General features: G+C 54.7%; 2 protein-coding genes across 5 annotated transcripts; one reads left to right on the top strand and one right to left on the bottom strand.

The window, feature by feature from the left end:
* The first annotated feature begins 978 nt into the window (after positions 1 to 978).
* Positions 979 to 10,857, top strand: PEX10 (peroxisomal biogenesis factor 10). 3 transcript variants are annotated; one of them, XM_063105046.1, is made up of 6 exons: positions 979 to 1,129; positions 1,805 to 1,885; positions 3,370 to 3,776; positions 5,475 to 5,650; positions 5,765 to 5,900; positions 10,326 to 10,425. In XM_063105046.1, the coding sequence occupies exons 1-6, from the start codon at positions 1,021 to 1,023 to the stop codon at positions 10,344 to 10,346; spliced, it is 930 nt and encodes a 309-aa protein (XP_062961116.1). In that variant the 5' UTR covers positions 979 to 1,020; the 3' UTR covers positions 10,347 to 10,425. The 3 variants fall into 3 exon arrangements, with proteins under 3 accessions (XP_062961116.1, XP_062961115.1, XP_062961117.1); XM_063105045.1 differs by lacking the exon at positions 10,326 to 10,425 and adding an exon at positions 7,005 to 8,990; XM_063105047.1 differs by lacking the exon at positions 5,475 to 5,650 and having other exon boundaries at positions 10,326 to 10,857.
* RER1 (retention in endoplasmic reticulum sorting receptor 1) lies at positions 8,942 to 20,500 on the bottom strand. Of its 2 annotated transcripts, none has more exons than XM_063105050.1 (7): positions 20,329 to 20,500; positions 16,940 to 17,027; positions 15,473 to 15,577; positions 13,354 to 13,453; positions 11,894 to 11,972; positions 10,538 to 10,673; positions 8,942 to 9,893 (listed from the first exon to the last, which is right to left on the bottom strand). In XM_063105050.1, the coding sequence occupies exons 2-7, from the start codon at positions 17,018 to 17,020 to the stop codon at positions 9,804 to 9,806; spliced, it is 591 nt and encodes a 196-aa protein (XP_062961120.1). In that variant the 5' UTR covers positions 17,021 to 17,027; positions 20,329 to 20,500; the 3' UTR covers positions 8,942 to 9,803. The 2 variants fall into 2 exon arrangements, with proteins under 2 accessions (XP_062961120.1, XP_062961119.1); XM_063105049.1 differs by having other exon boundaries at positions 20,341 to 20,500.
* Between the last annotated feature and the right edge of the window lie 688 nt (positions 20,501 to 21,188).

The raw sequence follows: 21,188 nt of genomic DNA, 5'->3' as shown, positions 1-21,188 counted from the left end.
CCCTGTCTGCCTCCCACCCTCACCTCCCTCCAAGATCTACCATCAGGGGCTTCCCTTCCCTCCGCCCATTCCCCCATCTTTGCACTGAGGCCCAGTGAGTGGTCACTCTCTGGGTCTTTGGTTCCGATCTAGGTTCACTTTTGGAGGGGAGAGCTCACTCCCTAATGCCCTAAAGCGCTACTGGGCACCTGGTAAAGAGCAGGTGGGCTGACAGCGCCACCTGCGGGCCGTGCAGGTCACCAGTTTCCTGGAATTCCGAATTCAAGGCATCCTCGGGAAGGACCCCGCAGGGCGACACAGGCCTGCGATGCGCTCCTGCCCAGAGCCCCAAGCAAGTTTGGAAACAGGATCAGCGGTGCCGTTAAACGGCCGAGCCAAGCCTGGAGTCACTATTGAACTCGGGAAACCCAGGCCGAGCTCCCCCGGAACAAAGGCCTGCCCCGCCCCGCCCCCGCGAGGCTGGGGTCTTTGACCCATTGCGAAATGAAGAGTCGTGGGGGGACCCCCAGTGAGCACCGAGCCCCAGGGCGGCACCGCCGCTTGTCCTACAACTGAGCCCAAGAACCTGAGGAAAGGAACCGACCCTCCCGGAAGCAGACTCGGTGCCCACGAACCCGCAGCCAGGGCGCGCAGGGCAACCTCCGTCCGGGAAACCCTGCGCCCCGGGGGCGACCAGAGGGGCTTCAGCAACCCGGAGGGTCGCGAGACCGGCCGGTTAGGAGACTTCCCTCCGAGAGGGGCCACCCCCGCCAGGCCCCGCCCACCAGGGCACCGCCCCCACAAGGCCCCGCCCACCAGGGCCCCGCCCCGCAGGCCCCGCCCCGAACAGACCCCGCCCCTTCCCGGCCCCGGCCCCGTCAGGTCCCGCCCTACCTCGCTCCCTCCCCCGAACAGAGCCTGCCCCTTCCCTGCTCCACCCTCGGGCGCGTGACGCTATAGGTCCGCGCCGCACGCCGGCCGCGTCTTTCGTCATCAGGCGCCGCCGCGTGGGCGTGGCCGGCGCGCGCAGAGGCCGCCGTCATGGCCGGGGCTGCCGGGCCCCCAGAGGTGATCCGCGCGGCGCAGAAGGACGACTACTACCGCGGCGGCCTGCGCAGCGCGGCGGGCAGCGCCCTGCACAGCCTGGCCGGTGAGCCGGCGGCGCGGCCGGGGGTGCGAAGGCGCGGGGGGCGGAGCGGGACGAAGGACGGAGCCCGCTCTCGGGCGAGCCGAGTGTGTGCTGGAGCGGCGGCCGTGGGGCTGCCGGCGGGCCCTGAGCGGGAGGGCGAGGTGATGAGAGCACGCTTCCTGACGCTGTTCTACAGAACGCCCCGCACTCACACGTGTTAGCCCGTTTAACCTCCACACATCCCTGCAGCGGGGCGTGTTATCGTCCCTCCTCCTCAGGTGGCACGTTGAGATTCCAGAGCGGCCTCACAGCCAGGGCGCCGGGAGCTGAGATCTGAGGCTGGACAGTTGGTCTCCGGCCTGCGCTCTTGGCCGCTGCCCCAGACACGCTTCCCACGGGGCCCTTGTAGCTCTAGGAAGTTGCCCGGGAGGATCCTGGAGCCGGAGATGGCTGCAGGTGGGAGGGTCTCAGGAGACTGTCTGTGGTCGAGGCAGGTGGAGATGGAGAGAGGTGGTGTCTGAGACAGAAGCGGGGTGGACGGCACGGGAGGACGGGGAGGGAGTGTGGTTGAGGTCACACGTCCAAGGAAGGGCGGGACTTGATCTGGTCTTGGCCACTGATGGGGTGGGTTGTAGTCACTAATCCCTATAGGACCCCCACCACTTCCCCAGGAATAACGTCTGTTTCTCTCCTCAGGAGCAAAGAAGTGGCTGGAGTGGAGGAAAGAGGCCGAGCTGCTCTCAGACATAGCCTACTTTGGCCTCACCACACTTGCAGGTAGTTGCCTCTGGCAGGATCTTGGGACTGAGGGGCCCACAACACACACCAGGTCCAGAGGGCTGCCTGGCAGAATGAGAAGCTACGGGAACTGGCCCAAATGTAGCCTCAGGGAAGGAAGGGTCCCCGGGCTAGGGTAGGAGGAGCTGCCCTGAGACCCTCCCTAGAGGAAGGCCAGGCCTCTACCCCCAGCCAGGGGACTCTCCTTTCATCCTCTTTGTGTTCCTGAGGACCGTTGTCCAGGACTTCCCCACAAGTGCTGCTGGGACCCATTTCTCAGTAGCTGGCCCTGGTGGCATGAGTGGGTCTCAGCACTGAACACTGTCACAGGGGTGCAGGCAGCAAGTCCCTGGTCAAGTCGTGTTGGGTCTGTGGCCACGGCTGATCATCATCCTGCAGAGGGAAAAACCAACAGGCAGGCCTGTGGATCGCTGACCCCAGCTCAGCGCCCAGCAAGGAGGTCTGAGCACGTAATGAGCACCAGCCTGGTTCAACACTGGGGGTCACCAGGGCATCTTGCGCTGTGCAGCACAGGTCACTAGGAGGCAGGAAAGAAACCCTAAGTGGCTGTGTCATGAGGCCTCTTGGGAGCTGATAAGCTCTTTAAAGGAGAAAAAGAGCTCTGGGGGAGAGTGCTTCCCACACAGGTGGAGCTAGAAGCCAGGCAGAGGCCCTGAGAAGGAAGGGTTGGGTAGTGACCCTTTGGCTTTCCAAACTCTGAGAGACATGGGGCATCGCAGGGACACAGGCAGGGGAGAGGCTGGTTGCTGGCTGAGACCAGAGCACAGGGACACAGGTGGAAGCAGGGAACTGCAAGGAGGCTATTGACACCCACCACAGGATAGTGGTGGCCCAGCAGCAAGGGGTGAGACGCGCAGGGAAGAGGAGTCAGACACACCTCAGGTCTGACCTTGGGAACGGGAGGGCCAGCATCACCATCCGCAGAGCTGGGAAGCAGCTTTTCTGGGTGGGGGCTAGAAGCTGGGGCTTGGCTGGACCCATGTGGTGGTGTCAGGCAGGCAGCTGACCTAAAAGCCTAGTACTTGAAAGCCAGCCAGGTCGGAGGAGTAGTGTAAGTTGCATGTGCACGCATGGGAGGTGGAGAGCTGGAGCTTCGAGGCAGGTTCTCACACTTGGCAGGGGTAGTTAGAGGCGGGGCGGCTGGGAGAAAGTGAGCACCGAGGAGAGGAAGCTGGGAGAGGGAGGAACATGGGCCTGCAAAGGTCCTGGGAGCCAAGGGCCATGGGAGTGGCTGGCAAGTTACATGCTGCCTCAGGTCACAGTGAGACCACGGTAGATTTAGCCATGGGAGGTTGTGTTGGCCTTGGCCAGGATGCAGTGAGCCTGGCAGGGGTGGGTTCAGAGCAGGGGGCTGGGGCTGTGGACGGGAGCCAGGTGCAGAAAGTGGCCAAGGGTGGGCCAGCGAGGTGCCCATCCCTGTGTCAGGCACTCAGCAAGATCACACGCCCATCTTCTCCTCTCAGGCTATCAGACTCTCGGCGAGGAGTATGTCAACATTGTCCAGGTGGACCCGTCGCAGAGACGTGTGCCCTCCAGGCTCCGCCGTGGCGTGCTGGTGGCACTGCACACTGTCCTGCCCTACCTGCTGGACAAGACCCTGCTCCCTTTGGAGCAGGAGTTGCAGGCTGACGGTGATGGTGTGAGGCTCTCGCAAGGCAGCCTGGTGCCCAGCGGATGTAGCCGGTCAGGGGCGCGGCACTGGTTGCGCCGCCACGTGGCCGCCCTGACTGAGCAGCAGAGGAGGACATTCCTGCGGATGGCCTTCGTCCTCAGACAGGGCCTGGCCTGCCTACAGCGGCTCCACATTGCCTGGTTTTACATCAACGGTGCCTTCTATCACCTGGCCAAGAGGCTCACAGGGGTCACATACGTAAGTAGCAAGAGCCGAGGGCACCGCTGCTCTAGCCACCTCGTTGTCACTGCCTGACTTTGGTTCATCTGCATAGAGTGGGTTTTTTGGGGCCTGAGTTTACTAACATGATTGCAAATTAAGTGTTCTGTTCTGAGGCTGGAAACAAAATCCCCTACTTAGAAAAAAGTGGATTTTGTTTAGACCCAAATTTTGCTAAAAGACCCAAGAAAGTGCAGTTTGCATGGTCCCTGAGAGTGAAATAAGCCTCTTCCTGCAGCCAGCACGTGTGGGGCCCCTGGGGAGGGGGCCGCCACATCAGCACACTGTCCAGTGCCAAGGCTCAGCGCTCTGGTCCTCACTGACCAAGGAACCTTGATCAAAACTTGCAGCAGATCCCTGAGGATGGGCCTGTGATCACATCTGTCTTCCTGCTCTGGGGAACAAGTAGCTTGCCCCAGACAGTGGGGCAGCGTGGACTCCGCCGCCACCCCTTCTCCCCTGGCTCTTAGACCCTTCGTCTGCCCCCTCCAGCTGCCCTGCCAAGGGGGCAGGGTCTTAGGTCTTAGTCCAGGTGTATTTTTCCATCAGTGACCCCACAGTGAGCAGGCGGGCCTCATTAGAAGGCCACACATTCCCGCTGTCCCAGCACCCCTACCACCCTGGCTCTCTGCTGGCTCCCTCACTTACCGGTTCTCCCAGTCCCCCACCACATCCCCCTGCCCCAGCCTTGGTCCCCCTGCCCACTGGAGCTGCTGTGCTGTGAGAGGTCTTTTCAGAACAGCCTCCTGGACCCCAGCCCACCTCCTTCCGCCCCCTTTGCAGCGCTGCCCCTGGCCCCTCTCCACTCACTCCTGGACCCCACTCTAGTCAGGCCCCCCCTTCCACCACCAAACAGGAAGTCACCACAACCTCCCTCTGGCAAAGCCAGTGGTCAGGTCTCAGTCCTACACCCTTAGACTCTCCAAATACGTGATAAAGTCTATCACTCCCTTGCTATTGGTTAGGTATTTACTGAGCTGCTGGAACAGAGAGGCCTGGAAGCACTGCAGCTCAAGCCAGACAGAAGGCTCGTCCCTCTCCTAGGGCAGTCGTAGGTGGCTGGGCATCCAGGGCTGGCACCCAGGGCCCAGGTTGGCAGTGTGACCTGTCCCCTACATATGTGCCTTCATCCTGCCCTGAGGCCGGTCTGGCTGTCTGCATTTCCCGGCCAATGGGAAGGGACATGGAGTGGAGGGCAGCCAACTCTCTCCTCAGTGATGTGGCTGGCAGTTACACATGTTGCTAGCTGCAAGAGAGGTTGGAACACTGTCCCCTGGGGGCCACTGTGTCCCCTGAGGGATATATGCCTTGCTAAGCAGGGGAGGCTCTGCTGGGCGCACCTTCTCAGGCTTCTCTGCTGGGTCCTTTCCTCTCTGAGAGGCGATCCTTGGGCAACACCCCAAATCCTCACCTGCTCCCTGGTCTATCCAGTCTCATGGCTCAGACCCTTTCTGTGCTGACGATGCCAGAGGCCTGTCTCCAGCTCAGGCTTCTCCCTCAGACTCCTGCGCCTGTGCCCGGCTCAGTCTTGTTCGCCAGCACTCCCAGGGCCAGCAAGATGGCCTGGTCCCAAGATGCTCAGTGCCTTGTACCGACCGAGGCAGTGACCGTGCCAGTAGACCATGAGGCCAAGTCCCCCCAGAGTCTTGATGAGTGTGGGCCCACCTGCCTTGACAGCTCCATGTCCGCCACCTACCTGGAGAGGACCTGAGGGCTCGCGCCAGCTACAGACTGCTGGGACTGGTCTCCCTGTTGCACGTGGCGCTCTCTGTGGGGCTGCAGCTGTACGGTTTCCGGCAGAGGCAGCGAGCCAGGAAGGAGTGGCGGCTGCACCGACACCTGTCCCACCGCAGGTGCGCGCCAGGGCCTGACTACAGTGGGTGGGCCTCCTGCATGTGGGGCTGGGGTGCTGTCATAACAAGGACTTTACAGGGTGCTCTCACCTGGTTCTGTCCCCACCCTCCCAGGAGTTCCATGGAAGAGAGAACAGCCCCCAGACACCCGCTGTGTACTCTGTGCCTGGAGGAGCGCAGGCACCCGACGGCCACACCTTGCGGCCATCTCTTCTGCTGGGAGTGTATCACCGAGTGGTGCAGCACCAAGGTGGGTAGTCAGGAGCCTGCCTCTGAAACCCACTCAATTTGGGGGTGGGGAATAGGCTCCTTTTTAAAAACATTCACGTAAGTGAGATATGGGGCCAGATTTGGGGTTAAAGTTCCAAATTTGTGCTGTGGAGGCTTTGCTGAAAGCAACTGGAACAGCTGCCAGCACGGACGAGGTTCTCTTCCTGAAAGGCATGTCCTGCCTCCCAGAGTGCTCACTGCACTTGGGGCCCCCATCCTTGTGCCCACACTGGACCCTACATTTCCAGCAGGACAGGCGCCCCCACTGCTTCCCCTGAGCACTTGGCCCCAGGGGGCAGTGACTGGCCAGGCAAGCGGCTGACCCTCCCAGGAACCCAGGCTGTCTCAGGGTGTTGGCAAGTGGAAGAGGGAGCCTGACCCAGCTGCAGCCAAGCCAAGTTGAGGTGGGCGCACTGGGCTTCATGAACAGGACAGAGGATGCAAGCATTCTTTCTTCCAGAAACTCAGCAATGCCCCTGGTGGGTGTTTATTGAGCTTCCGGTGTGAGCGAGTCTTTGGAACTCGTGCATCCTTTCTTGACTCATGGGAGATGTCGAGTAGGTCCTGCTGCTCCCTTGAGGCAGCACCAAGTCCGTCCACGTACAATCAGACGTAGTGGGAGGATCTGGGAGAAGGGATCAGAACAGCACTCAGCTGATGGTTGGGCCATGTTGACAAAACCTGAGCCCCTCGGTGTGGAAGCTCCTGCCGCAGTGCAGCCAGGTGTGCTAGACACACAACGGAGCTCAGCGCCTGGAGGGCTCACCACACTGGCTGGCGTCCTCTGGCCCAAACCAAGAAGCCTGGCAGGTAGATTCCCAGGTGCTAGGGCACGTAAGGTGCCCCTTCTGAGGGGGCACCTGCATGCCTATGGGCATGGCCGTCCCCAGCCTGGCTCTGCCACCTGGTCCCCAGTGGGACTCAGACTTCTGGAGAAAGGCTTTTTCTTGGTTGTAAGTTGAAGGAAAGAGAGATGAGTTTGTATTCTGTAACAGATGTAGAATGTGAACAGGCAGCAGATGCCAGTGGGGGGTGGGGTGCGGCACGGCCACAGCCATTGTGACCCTCCTTCCCTGCCCCCAAGACGGAGTGTCCCCTCTGTAGGGAGAAGTTTCCTCCCCAGAAGCTCGTCTACCTGCGGCACTACCGCTGACATGACAGCCAGGTGGGGATCCAGGAAGTGGATGGAAGAACCCAGGAATCTTTGAACATCAAGGAAAAAAGAATTTATCCTCAAGGTTAACGTTACTTGCATAGAAATTATAAAATTCTCACATACTGTTTTTTGTCACCGAAGATACAGAACCAGCAGCCAGGTAGAGAACAAAAGCTGAAGCCGTATGGAAAAAGGGCTGGCTCAGGGTCCTCGGGGCAGGGCACTGGCAGGTGGCCTCCATCCTGCCTGGGGCAGAGGCCCAAATGCTAGTGTTTCTCCACCCCCCATTTAGAGCAACTTGGTCACTTCGTTAGGAGTTTCACTAATTTAGACAAGGTTTTAGGTTTCCCTCCCTCCCTCAAACCATAGAGTTGAGAACTAATTTCAGAAATGGGCCAGAATTCACTTGGGAGAGCGTGGTGCTGACAACACCAAGTCAAGGGTTAAGATCCCCTTACTGGTCATCTTTTAAAATAAAAAAAAAAGTAGTAGGCCAGAAGAAAATCTTATTCCTTTACAAATGAGAAAATGATTCCAGCGTCAGGCTGTGTTAAGGCAGTGGACTGAGTGTCAAGTCAGGACTGGGACACTGGGAAATGTCGTGGTTTGCTTCAGCAAGTGCAGACAGAAAGGCAGCCCCCGGCCGTGGTGACAGGCGTCTCCCACAGGGCTGGCACAAGCTCACCTACCAGGACTTATTGTGAAGACCATGCAGGAGCAGAAACAGCAACCGAGGGCTGGGGTCTCCAGCTCAAAGCTGTGGCACGTGCCTTCCCACACACGCCACATTTGCTTCCCACTTGAGAACAGGAAGTCTCTGTCTTGGCCTCCACACAAACACAGGGGGCCCTCCTGCTCGGTGGGGCAGCGCTGGCTTGAGTGAGAAGTTTTCTGTTTTCTTAACACCTAACTAACTCTCAGAACACCTGGATGCTGAGTTCCAGGGCAGGGAGCAGGCGGTTCACACAAGGCCAGTGCTGTGTCCAGCCCCTCTCAACTTGTCTCCAGCCTACTTCCTGCTTCTGATATTTCCAGGTTTTTAAAACTATTTAACTCATGCCAGAAACAACCTTCCTGTAAGCAGCTTTAAGAAATTAATTCCACAGAAATCTTGGTACATTAAGAACAGAAGATTGAACTGAAAAGATTTCAAAAAACATAATGTAAAAATGCCCCCACCAGGACCTCTGGTCAATATGTAATGTTCCCCTGGCTGGAAATGCCAGCAGGACTGAGGCTCAGCCAGCAGCCTTGGCTTCTGGCAGAGATTTATGCAAACTGTCTCTCAGTGTTTGACTTAGAAATACAGATGACTCCACGTTCCCGGGTTAGCCAAGGTTACTTTGTCAGGGACAGGCGGGTACAGCTCTATACAGCCCTCATGTCATCAGTGCCGAATCTTTTAATCCACGCTGTGCTATGACCAAGTGCACACAACTTCCTATCACATCTTAGGCCTTAGCATTTACTAAAGAAAACAGTACGAAAAGTTTCTGAAGAAAAATGTCTAGAGTTTAAGAATCCCAAGTGCTTCAACATGGTAACAGAAGTACCGATTAGGAACATCGTTTGCATATAATGGATACAAAAGGGTTTTACTACAGCCTCTTGAAAGAGGAGCTCAGTTTCAGATGTGCAGACAGTAAACAGATGTGGTGTCTACAACTGTGGACGGGACACACTGCCCAGAGCGAGGAGTCGGGGAGGCCCAGAGGAAAGCCCTCAGTCCGCAGCTCAGCACCTCTGTGCCACTGTGGCTGTTCTGCTGCTGTTGGCAGAGACGGTTCACCTTCCAAGAAGGCCAAAAGAAAGTTGGGCTTTTTCATGTGCAATGACCGTAGTGTTTTAGATAAAAACTACACAAGAAAGGGGACACTGTCTTTAATAAAGTTGGAATTAAAAAGTCACTTAAAATGTTGGAGTATTTTTTTATCACATCAAAAAAGTTGACATGCAGGTAGATTCATCTTCCCCACAGAAAGTGAAAGCCGCGTGTGAAAACCCACAAAACTGGTCTACTCTTCCCAGTTTTGTTGTTTTCCTTAAAGGGGTTGTATGAGAACAAATTTAAATCAAAAACAAACTCTTTATGTATCAAAGAAAGGTGTCAAAATAATCTCAAACAATTAAAATATAATATATATATTTATAATTCCAGGCCCTCAACAGCAATCATGGTAGGTAAGAACAAAGTTTTGAGTCATTATGATAGAGGCCAACTTTAAACATCTCTAAGTGAGATGAAATTAGGAAACTGGCATTACAAACCCACATTTACTAGAAAATCGCGCTTAAAATGCTAACTCCTTTCCATCAGGCAGGAATCGGGCTGGCGTCATCCCTCGGTGCAGCAAGCAGCCTGGCGCTGCCTCCAGCAGGGCGGGGAGGGCCGCTGGCCCGGCCGCCGCTGGCTGCTTCCGCACAGGCCTCGCTGAGGTCTACCCACCCCTGGCTCCAGCGAGCCTCTGCCCCCCGGGGCTCCAGAGCCTGCAGTTCACCACAATTCCATCCATTTGAAACACCTCAACATCACTGAAAAATCAATGCAATCTGGTTTAAATGCCAGTTTCTTCAAGAACCTGATATTTCAGTTACAAATAATTGAAGCTCCTTTTTAAAAAGAAAATTCGACTCCCTCATAATCAACTACTTTATGTGAAGAAAAAAGGCATCGTTACAATGGCTCAAAACCGTTCTCGAACGCACGTGATGGAGTCAGTCCGGCTTCTAACTAGCAAACGTCTTGCCCACGTCCTCCTTCCCTTTGTATTTCCTCTTCCCATGTGTGAACGGTATGTACCGGTATTTAATCATGTGCTGGGAAAACAAACACAGACCTCAGTTACTTCAAAAGTTTCTTGACCAATCACATTTCCCTCAAATCTGAACAGCCAAAGGTACCCCCCATCTTCTCTATATACCAGACAAATGATAATGTTAAGTTGAAATTAGGACTCCAATGGCAAGCTTCTCCTCTCCTGCAGTAACAGCAAAACCTTCACAGCCCAACTGAGCCAGCCCAAGTCCCACATCTGAAATCCCATCGATCCAGGGAATGTTTTGTGAGCCCTCCCGTGTAGGAAGGGCTAGGACGAATGAGGGGGCGGAGACCCTCTGCTGCTGGCACCCAGGGTGCAGAGGGAGGGGGCACAAGCCAATGACAGGGCCCTGAGCTCTCCGACTAAGAGCTGTGGAGAGACGCTGCAGACCTCATGGCTGACCTGGCCCAACTTGGGCTTTCCTCTCCAGCTCCCAGAAAACTGCTACTGAAGGCCTGCTCATGCCGACCACGGGGCTCACGCGTGTACAGTCGACCTTGGTGGGAGATGGAGCACTGTCCTCATCTCACACCGGGTGGGGCCGCCCCACAGCCTACTTGCAGTGAGCAGACACGCCACCACTCCTGCCCGCCACAGGATGTCTGAGCACGCTCTCCCTGGCACCACGGCAGCCCCTCTCACCTTTATCTGCCTCTTCATCGTGATGCAGAAAAGCATGACGAAGTACATCACCAGGATAGGCCAGAACACTGGGACATTGAAAGCATCAAAGAAGGTGCAGATCGTGGCCACGAGGATGCCCTTGGTGGCTGCATGCCTGCAAGCAAGGAGAGAGGGTCAGTATAGCCGGCTGCGGCAACCTGCCCAGTGCCTCCACCTGCAGCAGAGGGCCCAGCTCCGCGATGGGGGCAGCATTAGGGCGTGGCTTCTTGCATGGACTTTACATATGTGTCTAGAGTTAACCATACGTGCATCCCTTGAAAGCTAAGAGTTCTCTTCCTGAAATCACATGCTGAATAAAACGTCAGGCAGGAGCCACAGGTGCCTCGACTTTGCTGACAGACCCGCCATTGAGAATGAAGCCCCAGGCCCCAGCTCTACACCTAGTGACTGGCAGGTTCTGAGGGGACAGGTGGGGCTGGCAGGGCTCCCTCACCCCAGCGCACGGCCCACCCCGTCACCTGCCGTCACCCCCTAGCCCAGGCTGGAGGCTCAGTGCTCCCCACTCAAACCCTGTGCAGTGCTCTCTGTCCTACAGAACAAAGTCCCAGCTCCTGGGCCCATCCTGCCCACTCTCTGCTGTCTCTCCCCAGCTGCCCTGTGCTCCAGCATCTCACACCACCCCGAGACTGGACAGGCACTGTGTGTCCCACACAGTGCTAGACTGCAAAGCCTAGGCACACAGCTCCCAAGGAGATTGGGCTTGTGGCATTTACTGATCCAACAAAGACACTGGCTCCTCCTGTGCCCTGAGGCGGGGCTACGAGAGACAGGATGGACAAGGCACACAGCTCCCGTCCCTCTGACAGAGGAGCACATGAGGAGCTGCGCCCACCCACCTCTGTCCACCTGCCATACTCACACTGCTCTCTCACCACCTACAGGAGGTCTCGAGATAGAGCAAACCATGCCTGGGCCCTGCTCTTTCACTCAGGGAGAAAGTGGGTCCACCTCTGCCAGCCACAAGAAGTCACAGGCAGGGGAGGAGGTGGACCATGCGGACCTGCCCTCCTGAGGCCCCAATCTGCAAGGTGGCCGCACCCTCCATCCCAGAAGCAGCCTCTTCTCCTAGCCTCCAGAGCACTGGTGTTAACTTGAAACCAGGACAGCACCACGAGGTAGTGGTCTCCCCAGGCCCAGCCCATGCAACAGTCACCTTTTGGGTGAATGCATGTCACATAGCACCATAAAACTCTTATTTCATTAAGAAGTCTAAATTGCTGGCTGGTCAGAGCAAAAATAAGTCTATTCTCATAGTCTTATCAGCCACCCTAGAGCACAAGCATCCTTCTCAAATATCTTTAAGAATTAACTCACCAAAATTTAAACTCTGGGAGCCTTCGAATAAAGGGACGAAACTCCTCGTTCTGTTTGGTTGGTAATGAAGGACCATCATCTGAAAGGCAGAGCAGCGGTCAGAGACGAAGCGGCCATCATACCTGTGAGTGCCTCTTACAAGCTTTTAAACTAGCGGGCTCATGCGTGGAAATAAAGACCTACATCGTTTAGCCAAAGACAGAACAGGAGTCTATAGTCCATCTACAAGTCAATGCATTGTTTTAGAATATTCATATCAGAATTTCTTTTTAAAAAGACTTCTCTATGTTTTAAGTGCATGAAAGGAATTCGCCTACACACCAATTCTCAGAAATACACTGGCTGTACTACAAAAAGGCACGTAAAGAAAACATAGCGAATTAACATTTGCTAAGAACAAGCAGTAAAGGCTGGCAGGGCCATGTGTCCTTGGAACACGGTGGTGTCGTGGTACACAGCCCTGCTCTCTGCCAGTGGCTGCGAGCCAGGTCTGTCACCCAGCACTGGCCCACCTGAGTCAGGTGCCTCTCCTCATTTACAGACAGAGAACTGCAGCCTACAGAAAAGGGCCTCTCAGTTTCTAGTCTCCTCCAAATAGCGACATTAAATAAAAGGGGTTGTTTCCTTTAATATGTTCATTAAATACTCTACAGAGAAAAATCACAGACTCCTGGTCACACAATTTGAAAACAGTCTGAAGAGAACACCCAGCACTCACAAAGAGTGTTTCTCCCATAACAAAAAGAATTCCGTGGGCAGGGAGCTGTATCCAGGCTTTTCCTGCAGCAGCAACAGATGTGTCTGGAGGGAACCACTCACTGTTTCTTCCCTCCCCCCACAGCTGGCCAGTCAGGAGTGGACTTGGACTCCCGTACCTGGCCCAGGTATGGCCTAGGGGCAGTGTGAGCCCCATGAGTGCAGCACAGAAACGCACCAAGAACATTTCAACTCATCTCTCCTCAGAAATCAGGGTGTGGCCCCCTCCGCCTGGCCCACAGCAGTCAGGGTCCTGGTGGTCTCTGAGTCACAGTGAGCTGCCTGTGACACCTCTGGTTGGGCGAGAAGGAACCTAATTGATCAGTCCTGAGGTGATTCCCAGACGGGCGGTCTGTTTAGGAAGGTGAGAATCCAAAGCAGGCTCTGGAGTCAAGCTGTCCAGGCTCAGGTCCCTGCTCCATCTGTCACACACTCTGCCATGTGACCTTAGACAAGTTAGGTAACACTGTGTGCCTCAGTTTCCTCATCTGCAAAATGGGGATAATGTCATGGACACCCAGTTCATGGCTAAGAGGGCTTAATGACATTCTACAAACAAACTTACCCTGATCCCCCAAAGTTACAAGTACATTTAAACACCAAGAGAACAGCCTCAAATGTTTCTGGAGAACGTGGAACAAGCCTGTGAAGGAGGCAAAGTCACAACCATGCCCAGACAGCAACATGGACAGCCTCTACTCTACCTGAGTCTTCCATGAGGGAAGGATCCACTTTAGGAGAAAGAAAAGCTATGAAAAGATTCAGATGGTAGATTCCCAAGGCGTAGGTCACGATGTACCAGCCCTGGAAGAGAAGGAAACAGCGTCAGGGACACGCTTCGACCATCAGCCAGCCTGGACCAGTCACTGTGGGACGCTCTGACCACTCTCCACTGTTTTAACTGACCTCAAAAGCACACACAATTCACTTACAGCAGGGAGGTTATAATGTAAGTGACAAAGGAGCACAGTGAACTCCCTGGTGACAATTTTTCTCCAGTTACTCTGTGGGTCTTGACTGGAAAGTGGACAGCTGGGGCCCAAATAGCACACTTCTCCCAGGGCCCAGTCTGATGTGCACCATCCTGAAGCCACTGGCTCCTGGACAGGAGCTCAGCAGTAAAGGAGGCTTCTCTCAATAAACACACATGCCCGAGTGGTGCCACGGGCACCCGAGTGAGGCTGATGTGCATGTGCAGTTCTTCCTGTCTGCAGCTCTTCCTGCAGACATGCCAGCTGACGTTCCCCTTGTGGACAACACACGTCACCAAGAACGCTTGGCCAGCAGTGCTCATAACCTTTGCCCAGAAGAAATACAGAACCAGGAAATCAAGGAGGTTTTAAAATGTTTTTAAGCCAAGCCTTCCTCAGGAGATGCAAAGAAGTGGAAAAACACCATCAGGATGCCCACATTAAATATACTTGCAACTAATTCATTTTTAAAAGCATCAAGTTTATCTCATCAGAAACCAGAACTGCATTAGTAATTTTAAAAGCCTGAACTTTTTCATACAAACAAAATGAATCTTTCTACCTAAAAAATTTTCAGGTCAGACAACCAAAAATTAGACATGAAAAGTTAATACGATGCTTAAAGATCATGCCACAGGGCCAAACCTTGAGGGATGCAGAACCAGGCACTAACTCAGTTTAGAGTATAGCAAAATGGACTTGTGCGTTGCACCCCCACCCCTGCCCCAACTCCCTGATTCAGGTTTTTAGGTCAGTCTTTCCATTAGAGAATGGACGGAGTTCCAATTTTTAAAAAAATCTAAAATCAGTGAAGGGAATCCCAACATTAATCTTAGATGGCCCATACAGAGGGAGCCTGGCCACGGTGAACTAGAGGACCCCTCACACTACATCAGCTCCAGGTTCACAAAAGGGAATAAACACAGAACAACAACAACAGACAACAAGTTTCCACATTCGGCTTAAGTGAGCATCTCACACAGTCCCAGACATGTCGTTGAGCCCAGTACATCAATGTGTCACTCCATGGACTGACATCCCCCAGTCTTGGAAAGTATCAGGAATGAAGGTGTGTGCTTTAAATGAGGAAAATCTTTTGCAGCTCCAGAGGAGAAAATACTCTGGACAAGACTTTTAACTTTCCCTCCTTTGTTTATACAAAACATAAAATAACCTCCTCTCAGGATCTTCCCATCTTAAGGGTTTACTCCTAGAAACCGTGTGTTCACTAGAAATAAATAAGCACCAAAGGCAAAGTCTGTGAAGATGTCACCTGACCTAAATAGAAGTGCTTATAAACCCTTGACTCCACTTCACTGACCAAGTTTCTTACTAGACTCAACGTCTTGACCTGCACTCCCGTTTGGCCTCATAAAATGTATAACTCAGAAAGAGCTAACCCCTTCTGGATGACAAAATCACTCATACTGTCCGAAGTATGTAACTCTTCACCCAAGGAATGAGGTAACTCCTGCAGAACGCTGTCTGGTCCCTGAGCCTCTGGCCCCCAGGAGTCACACAGCAGGATCAGAGGACACCAAAGGATCCATCATCCTGACCAGGACACTCCAAGGGAAGGGGCCCTGTCAGTGACACCAGGACACGGGCTGAGGTCAGGATTATCCTAGGCAAACTGAGAACTCTAGATAGAGAATGTGACAAACTTCAGATGAATTGTAAACAAGCCTATTTCAAAAGACAGTCACTAAGTTTTCTTACATTTGGTGCTTAACTGAAAAGTATTAAAGACCCTTTCTTTCCAGATAAACTGGACCAAAAACATCCAAACCAACACCGTGTTCAGACAACATGGAGAAAGCTGAGTCTCCGTGTCATTTCAGCCCATACCTACCTGCAACAGGTACACTCTAATCATGTAGACAAAGCTCAGGCCCAGCGTCACAACCCATCGCACAGCTGTGTAAGGTGTGGACTTGTCTAGCCAGGACTGATAAATCTAGAAAGATAAGAGTTCAAAAGCATGAAATAGATTCTGTAACTCCTACTACATTGAACTCTGCTACAAAGCATGCTTTCTGCTACAGTTGGCTTTTCATTTTAAAAAGAGCTAATTAAAACAGCAAGAGAACATACGTGAGTATATATCAGCACAAAGAAGGGACTGCATTAATCCAAAATTTAGTTGCTATTCTTAAAGGAGGTTCATTTCTTAAGCAAAAATATTAAAAACAACCTATCACAGTAGATGGTACTACAGCATTGGCCCAAAGGGATGATTACAGGGGAGACCTAACTTCACCCCAAAGAGGATTGCAATGCAGAAAAGCAGCAAGTATGCATCCTAAAGCCACCAAACTACACCGTGGCACTCATCGCCCCAGTCCCATCCCCAAGCCCACTGCCCCCACGGGGCTTTCCCAGACTGCCCCCTGCTGCACATCTCTCTGGACACCGCAGCCACCAGCCACCCCACCCCTGCATGGGCCCTGCTTCAGCTCCCAGGGCAGCGGGCCACAGCCTGACTTTTGGCCACTGGAGCTTGCGTGTGCTGTGCATCAAGGCAGCTGCAGAGACTACTGAGGAAACCCTTAGTTTTATGTACATGCTTACAAACACACCTTTGTGTTTTAATTCTGAAATTTAATTTTTAAATTCTAATTACAAAAAATTTCAAACTTTCACATAAGAGAATATGAAACCACGCACACCCATCACCCAGCTTCCATAACTATCAATAGTTCTCCACATGCTATTTTTTCATTAAGGTGATAAACTTTTAATTGAGCCAGAACATCAGCACCTGCAATTGTTCACTGAATTGGACCTCATCTAAGACCAAAGTTCAAACACACAGTATGTGAGCACAGTTTCAGTCCCGTTGCCCCACCAAGAGGCATGCTGACCTGTGTCTATGGGAGCCACTAACACCATTCACACTCAGGGAGCAGCGCCTGCCAACTGTGTGCAGGAGAGGGGGTGGTAAGGCCTCCTGGATGAGTGGACGTGGTAGCCAGGAGGGGGACAGCAAGAGCAGGGGCCATGACCGTGTCTGTACCACCTGGGAGCTAAGAATGGTTTTTATATTTTTAGAGGGTGTTTAAAAGAAAAAAAAAAAAAAAACACACGTGTAGTGGAGACCAGCTGAGGCCCCCAAAGCCCTCGCTGGCTGGCCCCTTACAGAAGTACACCCTCGATGGAAGAGCAGCCATGCTGAAGCACAGGCCCGAGGGCAGGGGAGGACACCACCGCTGGACGGCTCTGGCAGGCCGACCAACCAGCACCCTCAGGAAGACATGAAGGAAATGACAATTTCTCTTCGAAATATTTATACTAATCATCTACCAAAAAACCCACCGACCTGTCCAAGTCTTGTGAAAAATCTGTACACCACTGAAGGTTTCCCATGCACGGAATCGCCAACACTGTCCCCTTCGGACATTCTGTAACTGAGAGAGAAACATAAAATACTTTAAAATTAAATAAAAAGCATTCAAGGATGCGCAAATGTGCCCATTTTCACCAGTGCCTTCCAGCAGGCGTCCGGCCTCCCGCAGCAAGGCGGCGTGTTTCCCAGGAGCTGTTTAGGGAACAGCAGCGAATGCACACGGTGGCTGCATGCAAGGGGCACGAGGTGACCGTGCCAAGCGCACAGCAGGATGCACTTGCACTTCTCCTGCCCGCACCTCCTTCATGGGCGTGCTGGCAGCCCTGTCCACCACGCTGGCCACAGGAGCTGCCCTTGGTGACCAAGTTCCCTGGCCGGTCCCTCCCTAAGGTACCTCTCCCTCTGTGGATCCCTCAGGCCCCCGTAAACCCCCCTCCTCCCTATGCCCTGCCTTGGGCATCTGGTCTGACAGGAACAGGAAGTGTCCCATCCTCTCAGGGCCAAGCCCTCTACTCCATCAACAGAAAATTCTCCTCTATAACTCTCAGGTAGCCCATCTGTTTGTGTCCCAGTTTCTTATCTGGCAGTGGGAGGTAATCGCATCAGCTTCTATCTCCATGTGCTGCTGTGATCCCATGAGCAACTCATCTGTGAGAACTCAGGTGCCAGTTATCCCACTACATTTCCGGATGACCAAGGAAGGGGCATCAGGACTCCTATTTCACAAAGGATGAACTACTCTCAAATAGTCAAAGCCACATGTCCAAGGTCATGCAACAGCTCTGTCCCTGAACAGGTCTAGAGCCCAGCCTGACCCCTGGCTCGTCAACTGAACATGCGCCACCATATTCCTGAGACAGGAAGGACTCAGAGGACTCGCCATTCTTCGGGAAAGCACTGCTGAGTAACAAGGACCTTCCAGCTGTCGCTCCTACTTTAAAGATGAGACACTTGTGGGCCCCTAAGCTAGGGAAGATGCCAGGGACAAAGCCCACCGTCACCTCCAAATGTGTGGGTGGCACATTCCCAAACCCTTCTGCTTCCATGACAGAGTGGTGAACAGAAGAAACACACTACAGTTTCAAGTCTCATTTTAAGTCCCACCTGTGCTGAGTAGCTGTGAGACCTTCGGAAAACCCTTTGACCATTCAACCAGCCTCAGTTTCCTATAAAATGAGGTTCTATTAAATGCCAGACACGAAGGCACAGATATCATTCCACAGCAACTCTTGAGGTTTGTCTTACTGTTCCCATTTATAGATGAGAAAACTGAGGCTCACAAAGGCTAAAGAGTTGCCCCAGTTCATTGGACTGTTCGGTGGGGCTGGAAGTGGACCCGGAACCTACCTGAGACCAACACCTTCTAAATCACACCCTCACTGTGGGCATTTAGAAAATCCTCCTTTTGAAATGGAAGCAGGCTACATCCTGTGATCCTGGGTCTCAACTCGTAAACTTTCCCATTACAACTTAAATATAAACACTATCTGAGGAGTTCCACTATGCCACATCACCAAGTCTGTATTAAGAAGCATGAACCTGATTCTATGGCTCCACTTCCTGGATCCATCCAGCAGAGTGCCAGGAACTCCGCAGGAGACCAAGAAATGCCCTTTGGTCTCATGAGATCCCCATAAAGATACACGATTTAACTGAAGAGCCAAATTATGGCCCCCAGGTCTTCCCCACCACCTTTTCGGGAGGTACATTTTTACATTCAACTGGAGAGAATTCCATTTGTTACCTAGAATGGCCACCCTATTTAGGTCAAAGCCAGGCCAGGCAGAAAACTACCTCAGTCATATTCTTCATCCCAAGCTCCCATACAACTTTTCCTTTATCTTACTCAGACCAACGTGTTTACCATTAAAACACTTTTACCTGAATTGAAGTGGTAAGAGTAATATTAGAAAGAAAATACTTGGCTATCCTATTAAAGTCTGTGCTCTAAGCAGAGCTGAGCGCTTAAAACTTCTTACTCTTCTACTGCATAGGTGGAAAACCTACCAAAAATGCATCAGCCAACTTCTGGTTATCTGACACACCTCACACACGCATTACTACACAGCTCTATCTCTTCATTAAACTCACCAGCACGAACACCACAAGAGGCAGCCCAGCAGGATCAAGAGTGTGAACTTTGGAGTCAAACAGACCCCAGTTCTGCCACCTTCTAGGCATGGCCTGGGTGAGCTGTTTCAGAGCGCCTCCAACTAACTCCAGCGGCACCTGGGCAGCGGCACCCTGCCCTGCCTTCCTCGAAGGCTCTTCTGGAGAGTTAACCAGAGTTAGCCTGGCATGGAGGGCGTGTGCCGCCTCAAACACGTCCGACCTGTTCCTGGATGAGGGCCGGCCCTCACACAGCTGTCCTGTTTGCAGTCCTCTTCCCTCTGCTCAGTTTAAGGCCACCTCTTCGGAGAGGCTGTCACTGTCCAAACCGACCACCAGACCCTTATGTCGCATCATCCTGTTTTTACTTTATGTCACAACTGCTTTCTGATACCTTTCTGGTGTATTTCTCAATTTCGTCTATTAGAATGCAGGCCACTGACGGAGACGGAGGCCCTTGTCTGGTTCCGGGAAGGGCCCTACCGCCTGGCAGTGCCTGCTCCAGAGTCACCTGTGGAATGCAACTGCTTCATGCTCAATCCCAAAGAAAACAAAGCGAAAAGCAGATGAAGCCACCCGGAGCACAGACCACGAGTACCGTGCGGGCAATAGTCCGCACAGCTGGGTGCGCCTCGTGCCAGCGCCCATCCGCTCAAGTCTCTGCGGTCCTCCGCCCGCGTCTGGGGCCATCGAGGTTTGGCTGCCGTGACCTCCCCTTCACACACGTCCCCCAATCCCTCCTGGAAAAGGAAAGCCCCAGGTCCCGTGCGCCACACCTCACGCCCCTGGTGCTGTTCCCTTCCCTGAAATACCCTCCAGACCCCCTGACCTCCGGCCGCCCGGCGCACACGCCCGTGGGAGTCCAGCCTACTGTGCGGAGAAACGCAGCCCGACTAAGGACGGAGAGCTGGCCTCGAGCGTCCCTCTGCGCTGGGATACCGGGGGACGCACACCTCGCTGTATCGGCGGGACCACCGGCCCGGAGCCTGCGGTCTAATCGCCTCATTTCGGAGTGTTATGAAAGCACCCTCGAGCAGAGGCTCTGACCAGACCCTGCGGACACTGGGGCCCGGACGGGGGCGGAGGGCGAGGAGGCGGCACCCCCACCCCCAATCCCGGGCTGCGGCCGCCGCCGACCGCTTTCCCGACGCCCCCCGGCCCCCTCCCTGCCCCCGCCGCCCCCAGGCCCGGCCCCGCCCGCGGCCTTGACAGCCCGGAAAGAGCGGGGGCGCCCTCCCGCCCTGCGCGCGCACCCTCCCCGGCACCTCGCGGCTCCACTCGGCCGGGCCGCGGTCTCCCTCACGCCGCGGGAAGCGGGACGCGGGCAGGGCGGCCGCCGGCTGCGCTGGCTCCGAGGCTACGGCCACTTCCGCTCCGTCCGCCGCGGCACCGCCTCCGGCCCCAAGATGGCCGCGAGGGCGGGGCCGGGGCTCCAACCATTTCCGCTTCCGGTGCGGACGCCGGGGCCGTTGGCTGGCGGATCTCTCGGCGGAAGAGGCGGGCGGCGGAAGTGCGTCCTCTGGACCCGCACCCGGAGAGCTCCGCTCCGGAGATTGCCATCGCCCGGGACTGGCCCTCGGCCACGCCCCCTCACGACCGACGGCCAATGGAAGAGGGCCTTACCGGTTGCTAAGGGAACCCGGCCGCGGCAAGATGGCGGCGGCGGGCGAGGGGACCCGGAGTGGGCGCGGGCTGAGGGGGGACCCGCCGAGGCTGCCGGCGCGGGACGACGGGCCCGCCCTCCTCTCCCTCGCTCGCCGCGGCTCCCGCCGCGGGTGTCTGCCGGGGTCAGCGCCGTGGCCGCGCCCCGACGTGAGCCCGAACTCTTTCTTTCGATACGAAGGAGAGCGGAAGGGAGGACGGAAACATGGTGAGGAGCCCGCGCCGGGGCGAGGCTGGGCGGGCGGTCCCGGGGCTGCAGCCTGGAAATACCTCCCTGGAGCTCTAGAGCTTCTTCACCGGATATTCCCAGTGCAAAGAAAGTCTGAATTAGGAGCCGCCTGGGCCACTGTCCCCGCGCCCCCCGGCGACAGCGGCGACCCTTCCGGGGTCTGGACGCTCCGGCGTCTACGCTCGCGCGGCTTCACGGCTGTTGGTGGATCCTGCCCCCGTA

Source organism: Cynocephalus volans, chromosome 8 (genome assembly GCF_027409185.1).
Source record: "Cynocephalus volans isolate mCynVol1 chromosome 8, mCynVol1.pri, whole genome shotgun sequence".
Lineage (NCBI taxonomy): Eukaryota > Metazoa > Chordata > Mammalia > Dermoptera > Cynocephalidae > Cynocephalus > Cynocephalus volans.
The sequence above is the reverse complement of the archived record's forward strand: the minus strand, read 5'-3'. Positions and strand labels throughout refer to the sequence as shown.